The sequence below is a fragment of the Podarcis pityusensis genome, assembly GCF_964106645.2.
Source record: "Podarcis pityusensis genome assembly, chromosome: 12".
Lineage (NCBI taxonomy): Eukaryota > Metazoa > Chordata > Lepidosauria > Squamata > Lacertidae > Podarcis > Podarcis pityusensis.
Window position 1 is genome coordinate 2,084,058 of NC_138037.1, and position 22,205 is coordinate 2,106,262.

General features: G+C 48.8%; 1 protein-coding gene across 1 annotated transcript in view; it reads left to right on the top strand.

Moving 5' to 3' along the window:
• The window catches only part of LOC308459762 (SCO-spondin-like), a 177,099-nt gene that overhangs the window by 19,390 nt on the left and 135,504 nt on the right, over nucleotides 1-22,205 (top strand). Inside the window, exons 12-22 of the mRNA XM_080975383.1 lie at nucleotides 539-779; nucleotides 2,815-2,953; nucleotides 3,671-3,797; nucleotides 4,529-4,701; nucleotides 6,287-6,508; nucleotides 7,577-7,742; nucleotides 9,653-9,896; nucleotides 11,703-11,883; nucleotides 14,064-14,158; nucleotides 15,320-15,576; nucleotides 16,234-16,368. Coding sequence (XP_080831509.1) covers nucleotides 539-779; nucleotides 2,815-2,953; nucleotides 3,671-3,797; nucleotides 4,529-4,701; nucleotides 6,287-6,508; nucleotides 7,577-7,742; nucleotides 9,653-9,896; nucleotides 11,703-11,883; nucleotides 14,064-14,158; nucleotides 15,320-15,576; nucleotides 16,234-16,368 — 1,980 coding nt within the window. The remainder of the gene's footprint in view (nucleotides 1-538; nucleotides 780-2,814; nucleotides 2,954-3,670; nucleotides 3,798-4,528; nucleotides 4,702-6,286; nucleotides 6,509-7,576; nucleotides 7,743-9,652; nucleotides 9,897-11,702; nucleotides 11,884-14,063; nucleotides 14,159-15,319; nucleotides 15,577-16,233; nucleotides 16,369-22,205) is intronic.

Here is a 22,205-nt window from a genome sequence, read left to right on the forward strand (position 1 = left end):
AGATAAATAGGTACCGCTCCGGCGGGAAGGTAAGCAGTGTTTCCATGCGCTGCTCTGGTTCACCAGAAGCAGCTTAGTCATGCTGGCCACATGACCCGGAAGCTACACCGGCTCCCTCGGCCAGTAAAGTGAGATGAGCACCGCAACCCCAGAGTCATCTGCGACTGGACCTAATGGTCAGGGGTCCCTTTACCTTTTATATATTCAACACAAAAAGCAGCAACAATTTGTTGTTGACAAAGGACACCTGGACATAGAAAAGGCCCCATTACCTTCAGTAGCTGAGGGCCTCATCAAACCTCAATCCAGCCATGCCTACATACGGTATATTCCATAGCATTCTGAGTGTGGTCACCGAACATCTGTATAATGGGGCGATGATCATGTTGATGGCTGTGATAGGAGGCCAGTTTGCTGAGGGAAAGAGGGGGGCAGGAGCTTCTCTCACCCCCCCGAAGACTGCTGTGTCCCCCACAGTTCTCCCTAGACATCCGGGAACCTCCCCCTTGAAACTGCCCCTCTTCTTCCCTCCTGACAGAAAAGTCGTGTGGGCAAGGAAAGCACTACTCCGACTGTGTCTCCTCGTGCCCCGCCAGCTGTGCTGCGGTGGGCGCAGCCGAGGAAGGGCACTGCCGGGACGAGTGTGTGAGCGGCTGCGAGTGCCCGGCCGGCCTCTACCTGGAAGGGGGGGCCTGCGTCCCAGAGAGCCAGTGTCCCTGCTTCCACCGGCGCCAGAAGTTTGCCCCGGGAGATGTCCTCCAGCAGCGATGCAACCGTTGGTGAGTCTCTGCCCTTCTGAACCCACAAAAGGTTATTTCTCAGGATAGCTGGAAGGGGGACATGGTCCGATTAGTCTTGCCGAGCGCAGCAGTATCTTGAGCCCAGGGGTAGCTGGCATTCCTGGAGTTCCTGGAAACACAGAACTGTAAATTGGAAGGGAGAGGAGTCAGGGGTTACAGCGCTTCCTCAGGGTTCAGTTTCCATGGAAAGGAGGTCAGCAGAGACATCTGAAGGCTGCCCAGTTTAGGGAAGTTTTCTTCTGTTTTTAATATTCTGATGGAAGCCGCCCAGAGTGGCTGGGGGTACCCAGCCAGATGGGCGGGTTAAAATAGATAAATTATTGTTGTTGTTGTCTTAGGAAGCATGCTTTAGTTTACACATATACAGTGGTACCTTGGTTCTCAAACTTAATCCGTTCCGGAAGTGTTCCTAAACCAAAGCGTTCCAAAACCAAGGTGCGCTTTCCCATAGAAAGGAATGCAAAACTCCGTTCCAGACTTTTAAAAACAACCCCTAAAACAGCAATTTAACATGAATTTTACTATCTAATGAGACCATTGATCCATAAAACGAAAGCAATAATCAATGTACTGTACTATAAAATAAATAAGACAGTATTGTAGATGATAAAAATTAAAATTTAATTTTTTTCTTACCTGCACTGATGATAGTCATTGTTTTATCCATTTCTGCAGTCACACAACAATCAGTCAGTAGCTTAACTGGGTTCCACACGGTCACAAAAACAAATGAACCAAAAAAAAGCCTCAGAAACAAAAACGCAAAATAAATAGCAAAACAAAAGCGCCAATCTTAATCTGTTCCGGAAGTCCATTTGACTTCTGAAATGTTCGAAAACCAAGGCGCAGCTTCTGATTGGTGCAGGCGCCCCAGAAACAATAGCCGACAGCTGCATCGGATGTTTGGCTTCTGAAAAGCGTTCAAAAACCAGAACACTTACTTCTGGGTATTAGGTGTTTGGGAACCAAGGTGTTGGGGAACCAAGGTACCACTGTATTGACGCATGCCATCTCTGAGCAGTGAGAGACTCCAAGCCAGGCTTCCTCAACCTCGGCCCTCCAGATGTTTTGAGACTACAATTCCCATCGTCCCTGACAACTGGTCCTGCTAGCTAGGGAATCATGGGAGTTGTAGGCCAAAAACATCTGGAGGGCCGAGGTTGAGGAAGCCTGCTCCAGGGGTTTCAGGCAACAGTTCAGTTTCCTTGGAAAGAAGGTCAGCGGAGACTGCAGTGTCTTTAGTTTATATGGTTGTATTGACACATAAATGCAACCTGAGCGTATGATGGAGGGGCTCACAGCATCACCCCCCCAAGAGATCTTGCTTCTCTGTTAGTCACAGCTTCTGATCCAGCGCAGAGCAAGCAGATCTCTGCATCGCCAGCTTCCAGGCTGCTCCCAGCTCAGCAACCCCTCTCTGGCTGCTTTTCTCCTACCTAGCTATGTGAGAGGGATGGAGGAAAGGAGAGCCAAGAGACCGCCATCGCTTGGTCGCTGTTCGTGCTGCAAGCCATTTTTGGGGGGACGCTAAGGATGGTACTTAACTGTCCAGCTATGGTCCTTATCTTACAATAAACTTGCCTGAGAAGTTAAGCAGGCTCCTCTGCTAGATTCCAACCCTCCTTGGGCACAGAACCCCAAGAATTGGAAGGGACACCCAGGGCATCATCCAGACTGACCCCCTCAAACTCACAGAAGAAGAAGAAGAAGAGTTTGGATTTGATATCCCGCTTTATCACTACCCGAAGGAGTCTCAAAGCGGCTAACATTCTCCTTTTCCCTTCCTCCCCCACAACAAACACTCTGTGAGGTGAGTGGGGCTGAGAGACTTCAGAGAAGCGTGACTGGCCCAAGGTCACCCAGCAGCTGCATGCGGAGGAGCGGGGAATCGAACCCGGTTCACCAGATTACGAGACTACCACTCTTAACCACTAGACCACACTGGCTCTCACAGCAGTATCTTTGGCTGTTGCTCTAGCACCCTGATGTGACTCCCATTCCCTTCTCCCCACAGCACGTGCCAAGGGGGACGCTGGCTTTGCTCCCGGGACCAGTGCTCTGGGGAATGTGCCATAACCGGTGACCCCCACTACCTGACTTTTGACCGCAAGCGCTTCTCCTTCCACGGCACATGCCAGTATATCCTAGTGCAGGTAAGGGGTCCAGGTGAAGAGGCAGGAGGTGGGAGTGGGGGCAGTGTGGTTCCAGCTGGGTTTCAATCATTTTGGTGGAAAACCTCATTATTTGTTTAATTGCAAGAAAATTATACAAAATCCAGGTATTACAAGTTCATTTTCCTTTTTTCAGATGAAAAAAATTATTTGATTTTACAGATTGAAATTTACACTCATATCACAAATCATAATCAAAAAAGAAAGAAAAAACATTTCTCTGAATCTTTGGCATTCCCACCACCCCCTCCATGGGTTCCATTAATAATCCTTTTCTGCTGCATCTTATAATAATCCATTTTTTAAAATATTCATTATATCCATAGTTCTTGTTATGTTACAAGTGTTATTACAATCCTGCTAACAATTTTAACTGTTTACAATGGTCTCAAAGGTAAACTATAAACTTTCCCCATTCCTTCTTAAAATGTTGATCCTCCTGATTTCTGAGCCTTCCGGTCTACAAGTTCATTTTCTCTTTCACACCAAAACTCCACGAGAAGTTTCCAATCCTTAATAAATGCCAATAGGTATTTCTCTCTCATTAAACACGTCAACTTTGCCATCTCAGCCAAGTCCAATAATTTTAGGAATCGTTCCTCCATAGTAGGTAGCTTTGTATTTTCCCATCTTGGTGTCTGTAACAATCTCACCGCTGCCATCTCACTGATCTTGGGGCTGCTCTCCTCCACTTTACAGGATTATGTGGATGGGAAGCTCCACATTTCCTCGGAGAATGTGGCATGTGGGAGTCGAGGGACCAGCAGCTGCCTCCACTCTGTGACCGTCACTGTGCAGAAGGTCTCTGCCCGCCTGTCCTTCACAGGTGAGAGAGGGAGGTGACAGTTATGGAGAATCTTTCATGAGTGGACATCAACGCCATAGGGGATGGGCGGGCAGGAGGCTAACCTGAGGCTCTCCAGATTTTGCTCCAGATTGTTGCTGGCTAGGGCTGATGGGAGTTGGAGTCCCGCAACATCTGGAGGACTAAAGGGTTCCCACTCTATCCGCTCAAATGCATTCACCCTGCTCAGGCTGGGGGTTTTGTGCACATGTGAGGCACGTCAGCATGGAATAGCACAGGTGTTGCTTGTGTGAAGCCAGACAGGTTCCTTGCAGCCCCCCATCCTGGCACAAACATCCTACCACATTCCCAGGGTGCAAGAGTTCAGAGTCTGAGGATGGCAATGGCTTCCTTCTGCAAACTGAAGGTGGTTTGGAAGATGCCTGTGGTGTGATAAATCATCGTAAGAGCCCGCAAAGCTGCCTCCTCCTGAGACAGATCATTGGTCAATCCAGCTCAGGCTGGCAACAACTCTCCAGGAATCTTGGGCAGAGAGAGGCCTTCCCCAGCCAGTACTTCAGACTTGAGATCCCCTTTGCAACTGGAGATGATGCCAGGGATTGAATCTGGGGCCTTCTCTGTGCAAAGCATTTTTTTTCTCACAATGAGCTCACTTTGCAAGGTTGCAGATGCTCTGGTCCTCCCGAGCTACTGTCCATCTAGTCTAACCCCCTTTTCACCCCTCCCTCTCACCTTTCTTCTTTGCTTCCCAGGGGAGCTGTCAGTGAACGGCCAAGAAGTCTCCCTCCCTTTTGCCAGTGCTGACCTGACGGTGCGCCTCGCCTCCTCCTCCTTCCTGCTTCTCCAGGCCTTTGGGGCTCACTTGCTGTGGGGCCTGGAGTTTCCGGCAGTCTACATCACCCTCCAGCCTAGCTTTGCCAACAAGGTGAGCCTGGGATGATGATAATAATTTTCTTCGCAGGAACATCTCGCCTGCAGCTCTGAGATGTGCAGTGAGCCACCTTTTAGATTTAGAGCCAGACCCATAGGGTGTGTGAAGCAGCTGGTGTGCCCTTGAGTTTCCAGATCCTCAGGGACATTAATTATTTGATTGATTACCTGTCCTTCACCCTAAGGTCCCAGGGCAGCTTACAAAGTTAAAGGTATTATTAAAAAGCAATTTAAAACAATCATAAAAATAAGGTGGGTCCTAAAAAAACAGCCTCCTCAAGTGTCAGAAGCCAGGAACAAGAGGTGCTTCTTCAGCATCCTCCAGAAGCTGCACAATGAAGTTTCCAGGGGAGGGAATTCTACAACTTAGGAGCCAACACGGAGAAGGCCCTGTCCCCTTGGGCCACTCCCACCCCTGAGCTTCTGAGGCAAGAGGGGCCCTTCCTCTAGTCTCAGCACCCGACAGGGTCTGTAGGGCAGGAGAAGGTATTTCAGGTATTTGGGGACTGAGTCATATGGGGCTTTACAGCCAGCATGTGCACTTGGAATTGGGCCCAGAAACAAGCTGGTAACCAGCGCAAGCAGTTTTGAAATGGTTTATGAGATCTAAATGGAAACACACACACCCTACCACCGCCACTAATTTGGCTGCTGCCTTTGGGTCCAAGTGGAGTTTCCAAGTCGCCTTCAAGGACAGCCCCATGTAGGGTGCATTGCAGCAATCCAATCTGGAAGTTACCCGGAGCGTGGAGGGCTGTGGCCAAGTCATCTCTGTCCAAAAGAGACCGTTGCTAGATGGTACATGACACCAGTGCAATTAGGGAAAATGTATAAAACTAGTTCAAATATATGTTGGCAGTGTAAGGAAAAGGAGGGGACATTCTATTATATGTGGTGGGATTGTAATGTAATTTAAAATTTTTGGGAAATGATATATAATGAATTGAAGAAAATGTTCACTTAACATTTGTTAAAAAACCTGAAGCATTCTTGTTAGGGATAGTAGGGAAAGACTTGCCAAAAAAAGCTGAAAAACATCTTCATGTATGCGTCAACGGCCGCAAGAGTCCTAATAGCACAAGGATGGAAGACTGAAGAAATTCCAACTAAAGAATCATGGCAAGAAAAATCGATGGACTATGCAGAGCTGGCAAAACTGACACATAAGCTATGGGACAAGGCTAACTGTGACTTTAAAGATGAATGGGAACCTTTTACAAAGTATTTGAAGACACAACAAAGCGAACTGGACTCCTTGGCTGGCTTTGAATAAACATTCACAAACTTTTCATTGACAATAACTAGTTAAACAATTTAAGGATCTATACAACTTTGTAACATGCAGAAAACAGTATTCACAGAGAAACCAAAGACTGGAACTGAGGGAATTTGGGGTGGGGGGTGGGGTGGGTTTTGTGTGGGAGGGTAGGGGGGGGAGGAAAATGGGGGGGGGGATTAAGGATCGCATGTTTTTTGGATAATACGTTTTGCTTAAATACAGAAGAGACCGTCGCTGGCAACCCAGCCAGAGATGGGAAAAGGCCCTGCCTCAGCAGTACGTCCCTTCTTCCGCCTTCCAGGTCCGAGGCCTTTGCGGCACCTACAACTGGAACCAGCAGGATGAGTTCACCACGCCGGAGGGAGACGTGGAGTCCAGCGCCTCCGCTTTCGCCAGCAGGTTCCGCATCTCTCATGACTGCCCCTCCTTCGGCACATTCCCTTTTGACCCCTGCAGCATGTATGCCCAGCGGAGGCAGTTTGCAGAGGCGGCTTGCGAGGTCCTCCACAGCCCCCCCTTCCAGGTAAGAGGGGAGGCCATGCAGCCCATGAGCGGGGAGGAGATGTAGCCCTGAAACCACGGCAAAAGCAAGAGATTTATCTGGGCAAGACTCGGGCCCCATGTCCTTGGTGGAGATCTCATCCCGATCTCAAAAATCTGCCATCCATCTTCATCCTCTTATTTTGTGATCCCCAAAGTAGTTGTTGCTGGGCTCTGTGGGGTGGTGAGAATACCCAGGGAGGCCCTAACAGGCAAGCCGGTGGCAACCCAGTCAGATGGGTAGGGTGCAAATTATTATTATTATTACTTGGTCTGGCCTCCTAAGTAGACCTTGTTTCCTTGAATAAAGAGTTAACTTCACTGACGCAGTGTAAATTATTAGTGACCTGCTCCTGGCACCCACTAAGAATAAGAATAGGAATAATTTATTATTTATACCCCGCCCATCTGGCTGGGTTTCCCCAGCTACTCTGGGCGGCTCTCAACAGAATATTAAAAACACGATAAAACATCAAACATTAAAAACTTCCCTAAACAGGGCTGCTTTCAGATGTCTTTTAAAAGTCAGGTAGTTGTTTATTTCCTTGACATCTGCTGGGAGGGCGTTCCACAGGGCGGGTGCCACCACCGAGAAGACCCTCTGCCTGGTTCCCTGTAGCTTTGCTTCTCGCAGTGAGGGAACCGCCAGAAGGCCCTCGGAGCTGGACATCAGTGTCCGGGCTGAATGGTGGGGGTGGAGACGCTCCTTCAGTTATAAATTTTTGTTGTTGTTGTTGTTGTTATTTATTTATTCAGTCTTTGCAATTGCCTAATTGGGGCAACAGTTGCTGGCTACTAGGTCTGACCTCCTAAGTAGACCTTGTTTCCTTGATTAAAGAGTTAACTTCACTGACGTCCTGTAAGTTATGACTGACCTGCTCATGGCACCCATCCTTGGCACCATCTATTGCTTTTTGCTGCATTTTCACATTAATATTTTTGGCACCTGAGCAAGTCTTAATGACCGTCTGGGCCTGCCTCAAGCCATCTCTGCGTCCTGGAAAAACCAGGCCGCTTGCTCATGCCAGCGCCCCCGTCTCCCCCCTCGCAGGCCTGTCACGATGTGGTGGAGCGGGACCCATTCTACCAGCTCTGCCTCTACGACGTGTGTGGTTGTTCTGCTGGCAAAGACTGCTTGTGTGGCGCTGTGGCCGCCTACGCCAGGCAGTGTGCCCAGGAGGGAGCCCCGGTCGCCTGGAGGAACCAGAGCTTCTGCCGTGAGTTTCCGGGGGGAAGGGGGGGCAGGGAGCGGCTGTGTTTGTCGTGTTGTTGGGGCAAGTGCCAAGATGGCAGTGCCCGCAAGGGTAGGATGGAGAATTGGGGCAGGCGACGAGAACCTCATGAAGCGGTTCCCAAAGTGGGTGGTACCCGTCCCTGGGTGGTGGTGGGATTATTTAGGGGGGCACTAAGAGGGACACCGGTGGCGCTGTGGTCTAAACCACTGAGCCTAGGACTTGCTGACCAGAAGGTCGGTGGTTCGAATCCCCGCGACGGGGTGAGCTCCCGTTGCTCTGTCCCTGCTCCTGCCCACCTAGCAGTTCGAAAGCACGTCAAAGTGCAAGTAGATAAGTAGGTACCGCTCCGGTGGGAAGGCAAACGGCGTTTCCATGCACTGCTCTGGTTCGCCAGAAGCGGCTTAGTCCTGCTGGCCACATGACCCGGAAGCTGTACGCCGGCTCCCTTGGCCAATAAAGCGAGATGAGCGCCGCAACCCCAGAGTTGTTTGCAACTACACCTAACGTTCAGGGGTCCCTTTACCTTTACCTTTAAGTGGCAAGGGGGCAGCAGGGGGGGCTGGAGGTGGGTGCCTCGGAGCACACTGATCCCTTATTTACGTTCGGCTGGAGCCTAGAAACTAGAAAAACGTTTATTTATTTTTTAAGTTTTTATTTATACTTTTTCAAATTTGTACATTTCAATAATTTCACAAACATTTCAACATTTCAAAGTTTGGCTTCCTTCCCCCTCTTTCTGCGATTACTTAAATTATTTTTTTTATATATTCTGCATATTCAAATTCATTTAATTTGCTCATTTAATTATCTACTTTAAATATAAACTCTTATGGAACTGTGGGTTCTTACAATAATCCTGCCAATGTTTTTATCTGTTTGCAATTTATCTATAAATATTCAACAAACCATTTCCATTCTTTTATGAAAAAGTTTGTTATCTTGATTTCTTATTCTTCTGGTAAATTTTGCCGTTTCTGCATACCTTGGTTCTAGAACTCAATCCGTTCTGGAAGTCCATTTGACTTCCAAAACGTTTGCAAACCATGGCATTGCTTCTGATTGCCTGATTGGCTCCAGAAACAATACCAACAGCCAAAACGGATGTTCAGCTTCTTAAAAACGTTCACAAACCGGAAAACTTACTTTCGGATTTGCAGCGTTCAGGAGCCGATTTGTTCATCAACTAAGCCGTTCAGGAACCAAGATACTACTGTATTCCATAAGTTTTTGTATCCATTCTTCCTTTGCTGGGACTTCTGCTTCTTTACATTTTTGGGCAAGCAACATTCTTGCCACTGTAGTCGCATACATGAATAAGTTTCTATATAGTTTAGGTAGTTCTGTCCCTATAATTCCCAAAAGAAAAGCTTCTGGTGTTTTTTTACAAAGGTTGTTTTGAACATCTTTTTCAATTCATTATATATCGTTTCCCAGTAAGCTTTAACCTGACTACAAGACCACCAGGTATGAGAAAAAGTATTTAGTTTCGTTGCTCACATGCAGGAACTGGCAAGCAGATAGCTGATGATTAAGGATAAATAAGTTTAAAAGCAACAAAAAATCTCTTGTAATATAATTGAAAGGAATGCAAAGTGAGCTAGAAATGACCAAGGAGAATAAAGCAGCAACAAGAAAAAACTTTGGTCGCATCAGGAATGGTATCGAGGAAGCCAGATTTTGCAGAAATTGTATTGAATTCGTCTTAATTTGTGGCTGATTTTGTAAAATTTGGAAAACTAATAAAAATGATTTGGCCACATGCACACAAAATAAACTTTCATTGCTGTTCAGCATTAAATTGTGCTGAAGACCCCGATGGCTTCCTTGAAGACCCAGTGTCACCCCGAGGGCTTCTTGCTGGCAGGACCCTGACCTTTCCCCTTTCCCCACAGCGGCACCGTGTTCTGGGGGGCAGGTCTATCGGGAATGTGTGCCCCCCTGCAGAACGACTTGCGCTGACCTGCGCTTGGGCCCCTGCCAGGATCTGGACCACGTCTGTGTGGCCGGCTGCAACTGCCCGGAGGGGACGGTGCTGGACGAGGGTGGGCAGTGCGTCGAGCCTGCCATGTGCGCCTGTGCGCATGGGGAAGAGGCGCACCCCCCTGGCAGCAGGATCCAGAAGGGTTGCAACACCTGGTACGTGTTGCGGAGGCAACTGGGAGGCGAGGTGCTCGGAGGGGGGGCGTATTGGATCTGGGATCTCAGCAGAGACACCGACAATGGCACCGTCCTCTGGCTCTCGTGGAGTGGAAGGAGATGTTTGATGAAATCACCCTGTGACCTGTCTGTGGCTGCCCTACGGGATAGGTTGGTTTCATTGAATGTCTCGGCCACGTGATATCGGCTGACGCGCGATAACCCGCGGGGCGTTTGCAACGTGAGTCTAAGGAGAGGCCTGGTGTTTTTCAGATATGGGGTTTTATTTACACATATGTAAAACCTGAGGATTAAGAAGGGGGCCCCTCACAACATAGTATCCCAAAAAATCTTGCTTCTCCATTAGTCACAGCTTTGGATTCAGTACAGAGCAAGCAGGTCTCTGTGTCTCCAGCTTCCTTTAAATATATATACCGCCTCTCGACCCATTATGTTTTATTGGCTAGGGAGGGCGGGGCATAAATAAAATTTATTTTATATATGTGTGTGTGTGTGTCTATATATATAGTTTTTAAATTAAAAATTTGCAGCCACGTATCCAACATACAACATAAAAACAAGATTCCAAGGAATCTCTTCCACTTCCCTCCTCCCCTTTGTGGGAATATTATTAATAATAATAAAAAAATCTATTTATTTATACCCCACCCATCTGGCTGGGTTTCCTCCTGCATCTTTTATGAAAAACCAAATCTTTTACCTTTCCATTGTCTCCAAAATTCACCATTAAGCTACAAGTGATATTCCAATCCTACTAATTATTTTTTTACTGTTTACAATGGTCTTTAAGATAAGTTATAAATTTCCCTCATTCCTTCTTACAATTTTGGTCTTCCTGATTTCTGATTCTTCCAGTCATTTTAGCCATTTTGGCATCAACTTGATCTGCCATTCTGTGTCTCCAGCTCTGCTCCCTCGCACCTCTCTGGCTCCTAGCCGCTGGTTAAGGGGGTGGAAGAAAGCCTTCCTGCCACTAGCCTGCAGGGCCCCATCACTTAGCAGCAGCTCTGGCAATCTGGCCACTCCTTTTGGGATGCTGAGGAGGACACAAGCAGCCAGCTGTGGCCATCACCTGACACAGAAACATGCCTGACTACTTCTGCAAGCTCCTCTTTTAGATTCTAACCAGATTCAGGACCCCAATAATTGGGAGGGACTCAGGGCATCATCCAGACTGACCCCTCCAAACCTGCAACAATATTTCCAGCCCCCAGGAAGTCCCAAACCTTGATTTTTAACTTGGTTGCTTTTTGTTCCCAATTGTCTCCACCCCCATCATTCAGCCCGGACACTGAGGTCCAGCTCCGAGGGCTTTCTGGCGGTTCCCTCATTGCGAGAAGTGAGGTTACAGGGAACAAGACAGAGGGCCTTCTCGGTAGTGGCGCCCGCCCTGTGGAACGCCCTCCCTTCAGATGTGAAGGACATAAGCAGCTATCTTCTCTTTAAAAGACATCTGAAGGCAGCCCTGTTTAGGGAAGCTTTTAATATTTGATGCTGTATTGTTTTTAACACTCGATTGGAAGCCGCCCGGAGTGGCTGGGGAACCTCAGCCAGATGGGCGGGGTATAAATAATACATAATAAATTATTATTATTATTATTATTATTATTTGAGGAAGCTGGCTCTGCTCTGGTAAGAGAGTGGCTGTTCAGTGGGGCGGCAGAGGGACGCACCCCCCTTTTTTCCAAAAAGACACTTGGAAGCTGGCATTGTTTGCAGAATGGACTTCCCACCTCACTCTGCACCCCTTGACTCACATATCCTTGCTCCTGACCTGTGTTTCAGCGTCTGTGTGAATGGGGCATGGAACTGCACAGAGCAGAGCTGCCCCCAAGCCGTCCTGTGCCCGGGGGAGCTGGTCTACGCCTTTGGCTCCTGCCTGCGGAGCTGCGACAGTCCCGAGGGGAGCCTCAGCTGTGCCGGCTTCTCGGACGGCTGCGTTTGCCCCCCTGGCACCGTCTACTTGGTGAGTCCTTCCCTGGCACTGCCCAGCTCAAAATCCCCATTGCCTCTCTTCGCTTCCTTGCCCCACAGGCAGAAGGAGGCGGACACTCCTTCATCGGGGGCTTCTAAGGAGAGGTTGGGTGGCCCCCTGTTAGCTGTAATTCCTGGTTTGCAAGGGGTTGGACGGGTCCCTCCCAGTTCTACAATTATATTGTTCATTTGAGGTGCTTAAAGTTGGATATCCATCTGCCAGAGATTACTCAGCTGAGATTCCTCCATTGCAGGGGATTGACCTAGGGCTGGGGTAGGCAAACTGAGGCCCGGGGTACAGATCCGGCCCAATTGCCTTCTAAATCTGGCCTGCGGACGGTCCAGGAATCAGCATGTTTTCACATCAGTAGAATGTGTCCTTTTATTTAAAATGCATCTCTGGGTTATTTGTGGGGCATAGGATTTCGTTCATTCACCCCTCCCATATAGTCCAGCCCCCCACAAGGTCTGAGGGAGAGTGGACCAGCCCCCTGCTGAAGAAGTTTGCTGACCCCTGACCTAGGGAGTCCTTTCCAACATTACAATCCTATTGTCTTTTTGCGACAAAAAGAAAAATAGTATAAACAGTGCAATGAGAACGATTGGAAGACTCCTTTTGTCAGAAGTCTTTTTATTTAAGTGTTTATTAAGATGTTAATAGGAAGATTACATATGTAAATTTGTTTTTGTTCCTTTCTCTCTTTTTTCGTTTCTTCTTTTGCAAACTTCTCTTTTCCTTTTCTTCTTTTTTCTTTCTCTTTCTCCTTTCTTTCTGCAATATGAGACTGTAAATTCTTCATTTTTTTTGTGTATATGTGTGTAATTTAAACCAATAAAGATTATTATTAAAACAAAGCAAAACAATCCTATTGTCAGGGCCTGGGCAGGGGAGGAATAGTGGAGTCTGCCTCCCCAGTTTGATCCTTCCAGAGAAGAGGAAGACGGTTCAGAATTACAACACGGGTTTGAGGGAGGTCACAGCTCAGAGGCAGATGAGGGAAAAAGTTGGGAAATCATGGGAGAGGAGGAGGAGGAGGCATCCCAGACCCTCCATCTCCCAGAACCCGGAGAGCCTTAAAAGTAGGAGAGCAAAGAGCTCGAAGACAGAGGGCACCTAGCAGCAGCACCCGTACAGGAGGTGATGATGATGAGGAATGAGGAAGTGGGAGAGAAGAGGGTGGAGATTCACTTGGGCAATGCCATTATCCAAGAGGCCGTGTTCCAAAGCCTCTCTCTGTAAATATTGACTAAAAAGTGAGTGGTAAGAAACTTTTTCTGGGCTTTGTACATTCCTGGGCAATCGGCCGAGGGAGTTGCTTGCGGCCGCCTGACCCCCAGGGGTGTCTTTGTTGGGATGCAGCCAAGGAATTGGGGGCAATTGGCGGGCTGCCAGCAGGCCCCAGCCCACCGGCCGGTGTGCCAGGCGAGCTCCAGTCCTTGGATAAGCATAAAACTGCAACCCTAGCTTTAGAAGTGCAACAGAAGTGGCAGGGAAGGGCTGTGTTGAGCATATTTACCAGCAGTTTATTCAGCATACATCAGGACAAAAGGGAAACATGTCTTCTCCCTTTCGTGTCCAAAAGCAAGCAGCTGAAAGTGAAAGATATACACAAACGGAAGTTCCCAGCAAGCTGTGCTGGAGTGTAAACAGACGTGTGACACACAGCAGTCTCATGCCTGTCCCTTAAGGTGGAACGGAATATTCTAACAGTCTTACCCATAGAGGCTAGTGGCGTGGGGCGCCAAGTTCTGGAGGGTGCCAGGGAAGAGGTGGAGGCTGGAGGCGGCACCTCCTGGCATCAGCTTGCCACCCTTGCCCACCTCTGCCATGCTGCGCCGAAGCTGCGCTGCGCCCGGACCCTCCATCTGCCATGGCCACCGTGGCACAAAGCGGCCAGCTGAGCCAGGAGGTGCCACGTCCAGCCTCCCCCTCTTCCCCACCAGAGGAGCCACCCTCCAGCCGCTGCCCACCTCCTCCAGCCCCGCCAGCAGCGCCGTCCTCCCTAAAAAAAGGCGGACAACTCTGGGAAATGGGGGGTGGAGGCCACCGGAGGGAGTTTTGCACCACGGTGCCAGATATGCTGAAGACAGCCCTGTTGACCCCTATGGTTCTATGACCACACGTGGATGAGGAGGACCTGCTCACGTTTCCCTGCTGATTCCTTCTTTCAGAACGAGCGCTGTGTCTCCCCGGAGGAGTGCCCTTGCCACCACAACGGCCGGCTGTACCAGCCCAATGACACCATCACCAAGGACTGCAACACGTGGTAAGGACTCAGCCAAGCCTGCTGTGCTATGCTGGCTGCCACAGACTGGTTGGACGCAGAGGAATGTGGGGGGGGAGGCACCAGCTGGGGAACCCTCAAGGGAAGAAGGCTCAGAGCCTGGGGAGTGGTGGTGGGATGATGAAGAGTGGTCAGAGGGAGAAGAGGCAGCAGTTTGGGAAGAGGAGGTGTTGGAAGCTGAGGAGGTAACAAGGCTTAGTGAGCTGTGAGAGTCTGTAGCAGAGAGAAATTCAGAATCGGAGGCAGAAGCTGAAGCTGGTGAATGGAAGGAGGGAGACCAAGAGGCAGAGGTGAGTCAGGCTAGTGAAGAAGCCAGGGTGTCTCCTCCTCCTCTTGCGACAAGCTCCCCACCTCTGGTCTCCCAGAACCAGAAAAGGCATGCAGTGGAAGGAGCAAAGGCAGATAACCTGGCATAGTCTCAGCTTGCTGGAGAAGGATCTGGCAGGGGAGGAGCTTTGGGGAATCAGCTTCCTCCCCCGTGGCAGTAAATAAGAAGATCAAACGAAAGGAACATCTTACCAGTTAGAGTCTATAATAATCACAGTGAGAGACCAAAGAACACGTTTCCCTAGAAATGGCGGCGCTCCCAATTAAGGCGTACTCCCTCCTCCGTCCCTATTAATCTAAGTCACCCCTATGTCTTGTAATCTGCTCTTTCTGTTCTGAGACTTTCTGAACACTTCTCGACCCTGGGGAGGACAATGGAGAAATGCTGTCCATGACTGTGAATCTGTTAACCCTTTCTCTCCCCGTGTTTCTTCTCCTCCTAGCGGTTCCCCATTCAGTATTTCTCAGCTTCTGCCTTCTGAACTATGCTCCAGGGGGAGGGGACGGCTCCCACCATTCCCCCTCAGTGCAGCCCTCCTCAGCGCGGTCCCTGACACTTAGGCAGCTGTGGGAAGGCAGGGACCTTCAGTCTCCACAGTTTGCCTCACAGGGGCAAGACCTACCCAGGAGAGTCGCTGTGCTCCTTTGACCTGGCACTCCTGTGCAGATCCTGTTTCTTCTAATCAAGAGTTAACTTCGCCTTCTCTGTGTGATTGACTGCTGGCTTGCTCCTGACATTGGCTGTAGACCCGTGGCATGAGAGGTGCTTGGCTCAGCACTCACCACCTTGTGGTCCCTCCGTCTCCTTCCTTGCAGCATTTGCCAAAACCGGCGCTGGGACTGCAGCCGCCACCACTGCGCTGGGACGTGCGTCGCCACCGGGGACCCCCACTACATCACTTTCGACGGGCGGACCTACACCTTTCTGGGTGACTGTGAATACATCCTGGCCCGGGAGAGCAGCGGGGCCTTCACCGTCACCGCCGAGAACGTGCCCTGCGGCACCAGCGGCACCACCTGCACCAAATCCGTCGTGGTGCTCATTGGCAACACGGTAGTCCACCTGCTCCGAGGTAATTAACGGGGAAAGAGACTTGAAGAAAATGTTTAAAATGACATTTGTAAAAAAACCAGAAGCATTTTTGTTAGGGATTGTAGGACAAGACCTGCCAAGGAAAACAAAGAACTTATTTATGTATGCTACAACAGCGGCAAGAGTCTTGATAGCACAAGGATGGAAGAGTGAGGAAATCCCGACAAACGAACAGTGGCAAGAGAAATTGATGAACTGTGCAGAACTGTCGAAACTGACATACAGATTGCGAGATAAGGACAACTGTGACTTCAAAGAAGAATGGGAACTTTTTACAAATTACTTAAAAAGACAACAGAATGAATTGGACTCCTTGGCAGGTTTTGAATAAACATACACAAATTTATGGACTGTTAACACAGTAAGGATTTATACAATTTTACAGTATGCAGAGAACAATATGTGGTGAGAAATCAGAGAGAGGAGCTAAGGGAAGTCTTGGGGGGGGGGAGGGTTTGATGGGGAGGTGGGGGGAGGGAGAAATAACGAATATGACATGTTTTGGTATTTTGATATGTTGAAATTGTTAATTAAAAAAAAAAACCTTTTAAAAAGGGGTGGTAGTGGAAGAGACGAGTATCATGCCACTCTGCCCATCTCGTGCCTTCCTGATTTTGGCTTTCTCTGTCCATACCAGGAAAAGACGTGACCGTGAACGGGGTTTCGGTGCGCCCCCCGAAAACGTATAGTGGGAACGGCCTGACCCTTGAGAGAGCGGGGCTCTTCCTCTCGCTCATCTCCCAGCTGGGGCTGACGGTGCTCTGGGATGGAGGTGAGACTGGGCAGGAGATGTGCCAACTTTAATAAAATATTGGGTGGGAGGTAAGCCCCGCCCCGCCTACTCATGCACATCGTTTGAATGGCAGTGCTCATCAACTTTGGACAGTGGCCCCCTCAAATATTTTATTGGGGGTGCAAAGACCCCTTGGGCCCTAGGAGTTGGCTCCTGTGCATTGTGGGCCACGCTCCTAACCTCTTGACCTTTAATAAAGTAGAGAGTTAAACAGTTCTTGAGAAAGTTGGAGGAAAGAAACATGGTTTATAGTCGAAATATAAGAGCAAAATCAACGACATATGATTGCAAAATGATCAGAGATATATGTATCCAATCGGTCTTGTTCTGGACTGTTTTCCTAACCTGGTAAATATTGTTCAAAACAGAGGCTTCCAGCCTTCTCTGTTAAGCTTTTCCAACTGTTTCAGGTTTGTATCCTGGGTCCTTGTTTCAGGTTTATGCTCTACTTGCAAGAGGGCTCTAATTTCAGTTCTTCCTTAGTTCTCTCTTCTCCCTCCCCATCTTCCAATTTTCCTTACATGCCATTTTTTCATCCCCCTGCCAACCTTTGAGCCAATAAGGAGTAAAATTTCTCTTTTCTTTTGCTTGCTATATGCCGAGGCTGAGCTTTTGACTCACCTGTGCAAAATTTCCTCTTAAATGCTTTTAACATCCCTATGCAAATCCTCCTCCTATGAGCTTTGACTTTCCCTGTGAACTTTTGATCTTCCTATGCAGACAAAGCTCTAAAGCACAGAGCAACTATTTCACAACCTTAAAAAACCAAACACAGGATAGCTGAAAGTCTTGTTTCTTCATCGTTTTTAAAATGAAAAAAATTGTGAGGTGGTGGTGGAGAGAACTTAGGAACGGAAAGGGGGAATGAAGTTGAAATATATATATATATATATATATATTTTAAATAATATTTATTAAAGTTTTAAGTTTACAAAAAGGCAAAAGGGAAAAAACACCAAATTAAACAATAACAAAACCAACACATCACAATAAAAAAACCGAAAAATAGGAACAATTAAAAACAAAAGAAAAAAAGAAAAAAGAAAAAAACAAATCAAACCTTCCCATAACTTATCTTTCATTTGCTTGTTTTCCTGACCTCCTCACACCTCCTTTTTTTGTATTCTAGGTCAATTATCCATTTCAGCAAATCCTTTCCCTCTCTTCAAAATTTTTATCCTGAAAATTTATCTTGATCTTGATAAAAGTTTACTTTCCCTCTTTTCACCAATTAACAGTCTATTTTTCTTTAACTCTTTGATACATTTTTGCTAGAATCACCTAGATTCATTCCAACATCATTCTAACATTCATTAATTTTACAATGTTTCTGTAAATAGTCTTTAAATTTCTTCCAATCTTCCTCCACCGACTCTTCTCCCTGGTCTCGGATTCTGCCAGTCATTTCCGCCAGTTCCATATAGTCTATCACCTTCATCTGCCATTCTTCCAGAGTGGGTAGATCTTGTGTCTTCCAATACTTTGCAATAAGTATTCTTGCTGCTGTTGTGGCATACATAAAGAAATTTCTGTCCTTCTTTGACACCAATTGGCTGACCATGCCCAGGAGAAAGACCTCTGGTTTCTTCAGAAAGGTATATTTAAATACCTTTTTAAATTCATTATAAGTCATCTCCCAGGAAGTCTTAATCCTTGGGCACGTCCACCAAAGGTGAAAGAATGTACCTTCCGTCTCTTTACATTTCCAACATTTATTTTCGGGCAAATGATAAATTTTTGCAAGCTTGACTGGTGTCATGTACCACCTGTGTATCATTTTCATTATATTCTCTCTTAAGGCATTACATGCCGTAAACTTCATACCTGTGGTCCATAACTGTTCCCAGTCAGCCATCATAATGTTATGTCCAACATCTTGTGCCCATTTAATCATAACAGATTTTACCGTTTCATCCTGAGTATTCCATTTCAACAGCAAATTATACATTCTTGACAAATTCTTAGTTTTGGAATCTAACAGTTCTATTTCCAATTTTGATTTTTCCACCTGGAAACCATTTTTTTAATCCAAATTATATGCCTCCATTATCTGATAATAATGAAGCCAATCTTGCACTCTATCTTTTAGTTTTTCAAAACTCTGCAGTTTTAATCTGTCTCCCTCTTTGTAATGAGTATGAGTTACTCGTGCGTAAACTGGTGCCTCTCTAGGCTGATTTGCCTTGTTAAACCTTTCTGACTGCACAGCCCCTTCTGATCATGACTGTCTCAGTCACTAGCAGAATCCGTCAGTGGGCGTTTCTTGAATCTCTTCCAACATAAGAGTTGTTTGACACCCAATCTCCTCCGCCTCTCACTGCGCGGGAGCCTTCTGCGCAGGGTGGGCGTGGGTAGCGGGGGACCTGTCCCCTCCTCACTGAGGTCCAGTGAAGAGTCCTGGAGCCCTCTCTCCGATTTTCCCATCTGCTCACTTTTGTTCCTGGTGTTGCGCTTAAATGCTTCCCCCTCCACTGAGTCGCCTCTCCCCCTGCTGCTGGGTCCTTCTCCAGCATCATCCAGGAGCCTCCCCTTCGCCTCCCGCTCTGATGTCAGTTCCCTGATATCCACCTCCCCCCCAGAATCCCCTCCACCCCTGGGCCGACCTGTGGGACCAACTTCGTCCCCTTCGTCGGCCGAGGAGGCGGGGAAACCCCGGAAGGAACTGTCACCATCTTCCGTGGGTTCGAAACCCGCTTCCCAATCGCTCTTCCACCTACCAACGGGGTGGTCTTCCCCGTCTGATGCTTCTTCCTCCGAAACCTCTCCTCCCTCCTCGGAGTCAGAAAATCCCTCAAAAACCTCTTCCTCATCTGTGGTTCCAAATTGCTCCTCCCAGAATCTCTCCAGGGGTTTGGGTTTGTCCGGGAACCGGTGGTGGAATACCTCCACCAGATACCTGTCCTCGACGGCTTCCGTGGGGACCCACGTGTTTTCGGACCTGGGTTCCCCTTCCCACGCTACCAAATACTCCACCCGGCGCCCTTGCCACCTTGAGTCCAGTATTTCCGTGGCCCTGTGGTGGTGTTCCCTTTCTTCTACCTGCGGGTGTGTGGTGACTTCTCCCTCTTGCCCCTGGAATTCCCACCCTTCCCTATGCGGTGAAAGCAGGGACCTATGGAAAACCGGGTGTATTTTCATGCTATCAGGCAACCTGAGCTTAAATGCCACGGGATTAACTTGCTGTGTTACCTCAAAAGGTCCCAGCCGTCTGGGCTGCAACTTCTTGCACCCCCTTTTGAAAGGTAGCCCTTGGGTGGACAACCACACCCGGTCCCCCACCCGTATGGTCTCCCCTTCCCTGCGGTGCTTGTCTGCCTGCCTCTTGTAAGTTTCCTTGGCCCGCTCCAAGTTCATCTTAAGTTGCTGGTGTAGGGCCTCCATTTCTTCCACAAACTGCTCTGCAGCGGGTACGCTCCAGCTTTCCTCCCCACTCCCCGGGAAGGCCCTAGGATGACACCCACGGTTGGCCATGAATGGGCTCATTCCCGTGGACACGTGTTCCGCGTTGTTGTACGCGAATTCAGCCAGCGCTAGTTTTTCTACCCAATCGTTCTGCCTCTCGCTGACATAGCAGCGTAGGTATTGCTGGAGTATACTGTTCGCTCTTTCTGCTTGCCCGTTGGTCTCTGGGTGTCTCGCCGTCGAGAAACCCACCTCCACCTGCAGTAAGCTCATGAGTTTCCTCCAGAACCGGGAAGTAAATTGTTTTCCGTGGTCGGAGATAACCCTCAAGGGGGCGCCATGCAGCCGGAATATGTGCTCCACAAACAACCGGGCTGTTTCCTCTGCCGTTACAGCATGTGAGCAAGCTATAAAATGGCACATTTTTGTCAGTAGGTCGACCACTACCATGACTGCTGTCTTTCCCCGGGACTTGGGCAAATCTGTCATAAAATCAATGGATACCACCTCCCAGGGTTTCCCCGGCGTGGGTAAGGGTTCCAGCAATCCTGTGGGGGCAGCCCGCTCCCCCTTTGCCCTTTGGCAGCGGTCGCACCCCCGTACATATTCCCGTACATCCTCCCTCACCCTGGGCCACCAGAACTGCCTGGTCACAAGCATCATGGTTTTGTGCTGTCCAAAGTGCCCTGCTGTGGGGTTGTCGTGGAGTTGTTTCAGTACCTTTCCCCTCAGGGTCTCCCCCGGTACGTACAGCGCTCCCCTATAGTACAGTACCCCTTCCTTCTCCTCAAACCCTTCTTGGGTCCCTCTTCCGTCTCGTAGTTCCCGGATTTTAGTTTGCGCGAACACGTCGTTTCTGGTCAGCCCGGCTAGTTCTCGTTTCCCCACCAAAGTTCCCCCACACACCCATCGGTCCTCGGGGATCACGTGTCGTTTCTCCGGCGGCCCCTCTCCTTCCAGGTACTCCGGTTTACGCGAGAGAGCGTCTGCTCTTACGTTTTCTTCTCCGGGCACGTAGCGGATTTCAAAGAAAAACTTGGAGAACTCCTGTGCCCATCGAATCTGTCTCTGGTTGAGTACTCGTGCGGTTCTCCAGTACTCCAAGTTCTTGTGATCTGTGCAAACCTGGATCTGTTGTTGCGCCCCTATCAGTAGATGACGCCAACGACGAAAGGCCGCGTAGATTGCCAGCAGTTCGCGGTCATACACTGTATAGTTTTGCTCCGACTTGCTCAGTTTTCTGGAGAAAAAGGCACATGGTTTCCATTCCTGCTTTCCCTTCCCTGGCTGCAAAAGGACCGCCCCCACGGCTCTGTCGGACGCGTCAGTCTCTAGCCTCAGGGGTTTCTCCAGATCTACGTGCAGGAGTTGCTCTTCCGATGCGAACGCCTTCTTCAGTTTTTCGAAGGATTGCTGGGCTTCTTCTGTCCACACAAACTTCCTTTTGCTACTGAGACAATCCGTGATTGGCGCTGTCAAGTGGGCGAAGTTCTTGATGAACTTCCTGTAGAAGTTGCTGAACCCTAGGAACCTCTGTACGTCCTTCCGTGTTTTGGGAGCCTTCCACTCCAGCACTGCCTGCACCTTGCTTGGGTCCATCGCTAAGCCTTTGTCAGACAACTTGTACCCCAGAAACTCGACTTCTCTGGCGTGAAACTGACATTTTTCCAGCTTGACCCACAACTGGTGCTTCTGCAGTCGTTGTAACACTTCCCTGACGTCTCTAACATGTTGTTCCTCATTGTCCGAATAAATTAAGACGTCGTCCAAGAAGGCTACGCAGTTCTTGTACAGCAGAGACCCCAACACGTGGTGCATGAAAGCTTGAAAACAGGCGGAGCCCGACTGTAATCCAAAAGGCATAACTAAGTACTCAAAGGCACCTAGGGGTGTGAACATTGTGGTCTTCCATTCGTCCCCCTCCCTCATCCTGATCAAATTGTATGCGCCCCTGAGGTCCAGCTTGGTAAAAATTTTGCCTTTCCTCACTCGCGTTAAAATGTCGTCTATCCTGGGCATTGGGAAGGTCACGGGTTCTGACACCAAATTGACAGCTCTATAGTCCACTACGAGCCTGGGTTTATTTCTGTCCTTTTTGTCCACAAAGAACACCGGACTGCCCCCTACTGCCTTTGATTCTCTTATGAAGCCTCTTTTCAGGTTCTTGTCGATAAATTCTCGCAACTCCTTCATCTCCCTGTCTGACATGGCGTACAGCTTACCCACTGGCAGCTGAGCCCCCGGAAGCAAGTTGATCTGGCAGTCAAAGGGCCTATGGGGTGGCAGTCTATCTGCCTCTTTCTCGCTGAAGACCTCCCGCAGATCTGCGTATTGTGGCGGCACCTCCCCTTTCCGCTCCACCGCCATCCCAGCCACCCTGGCCACGGTCATTCTTGGGGCTTCCCCCCCTAGAC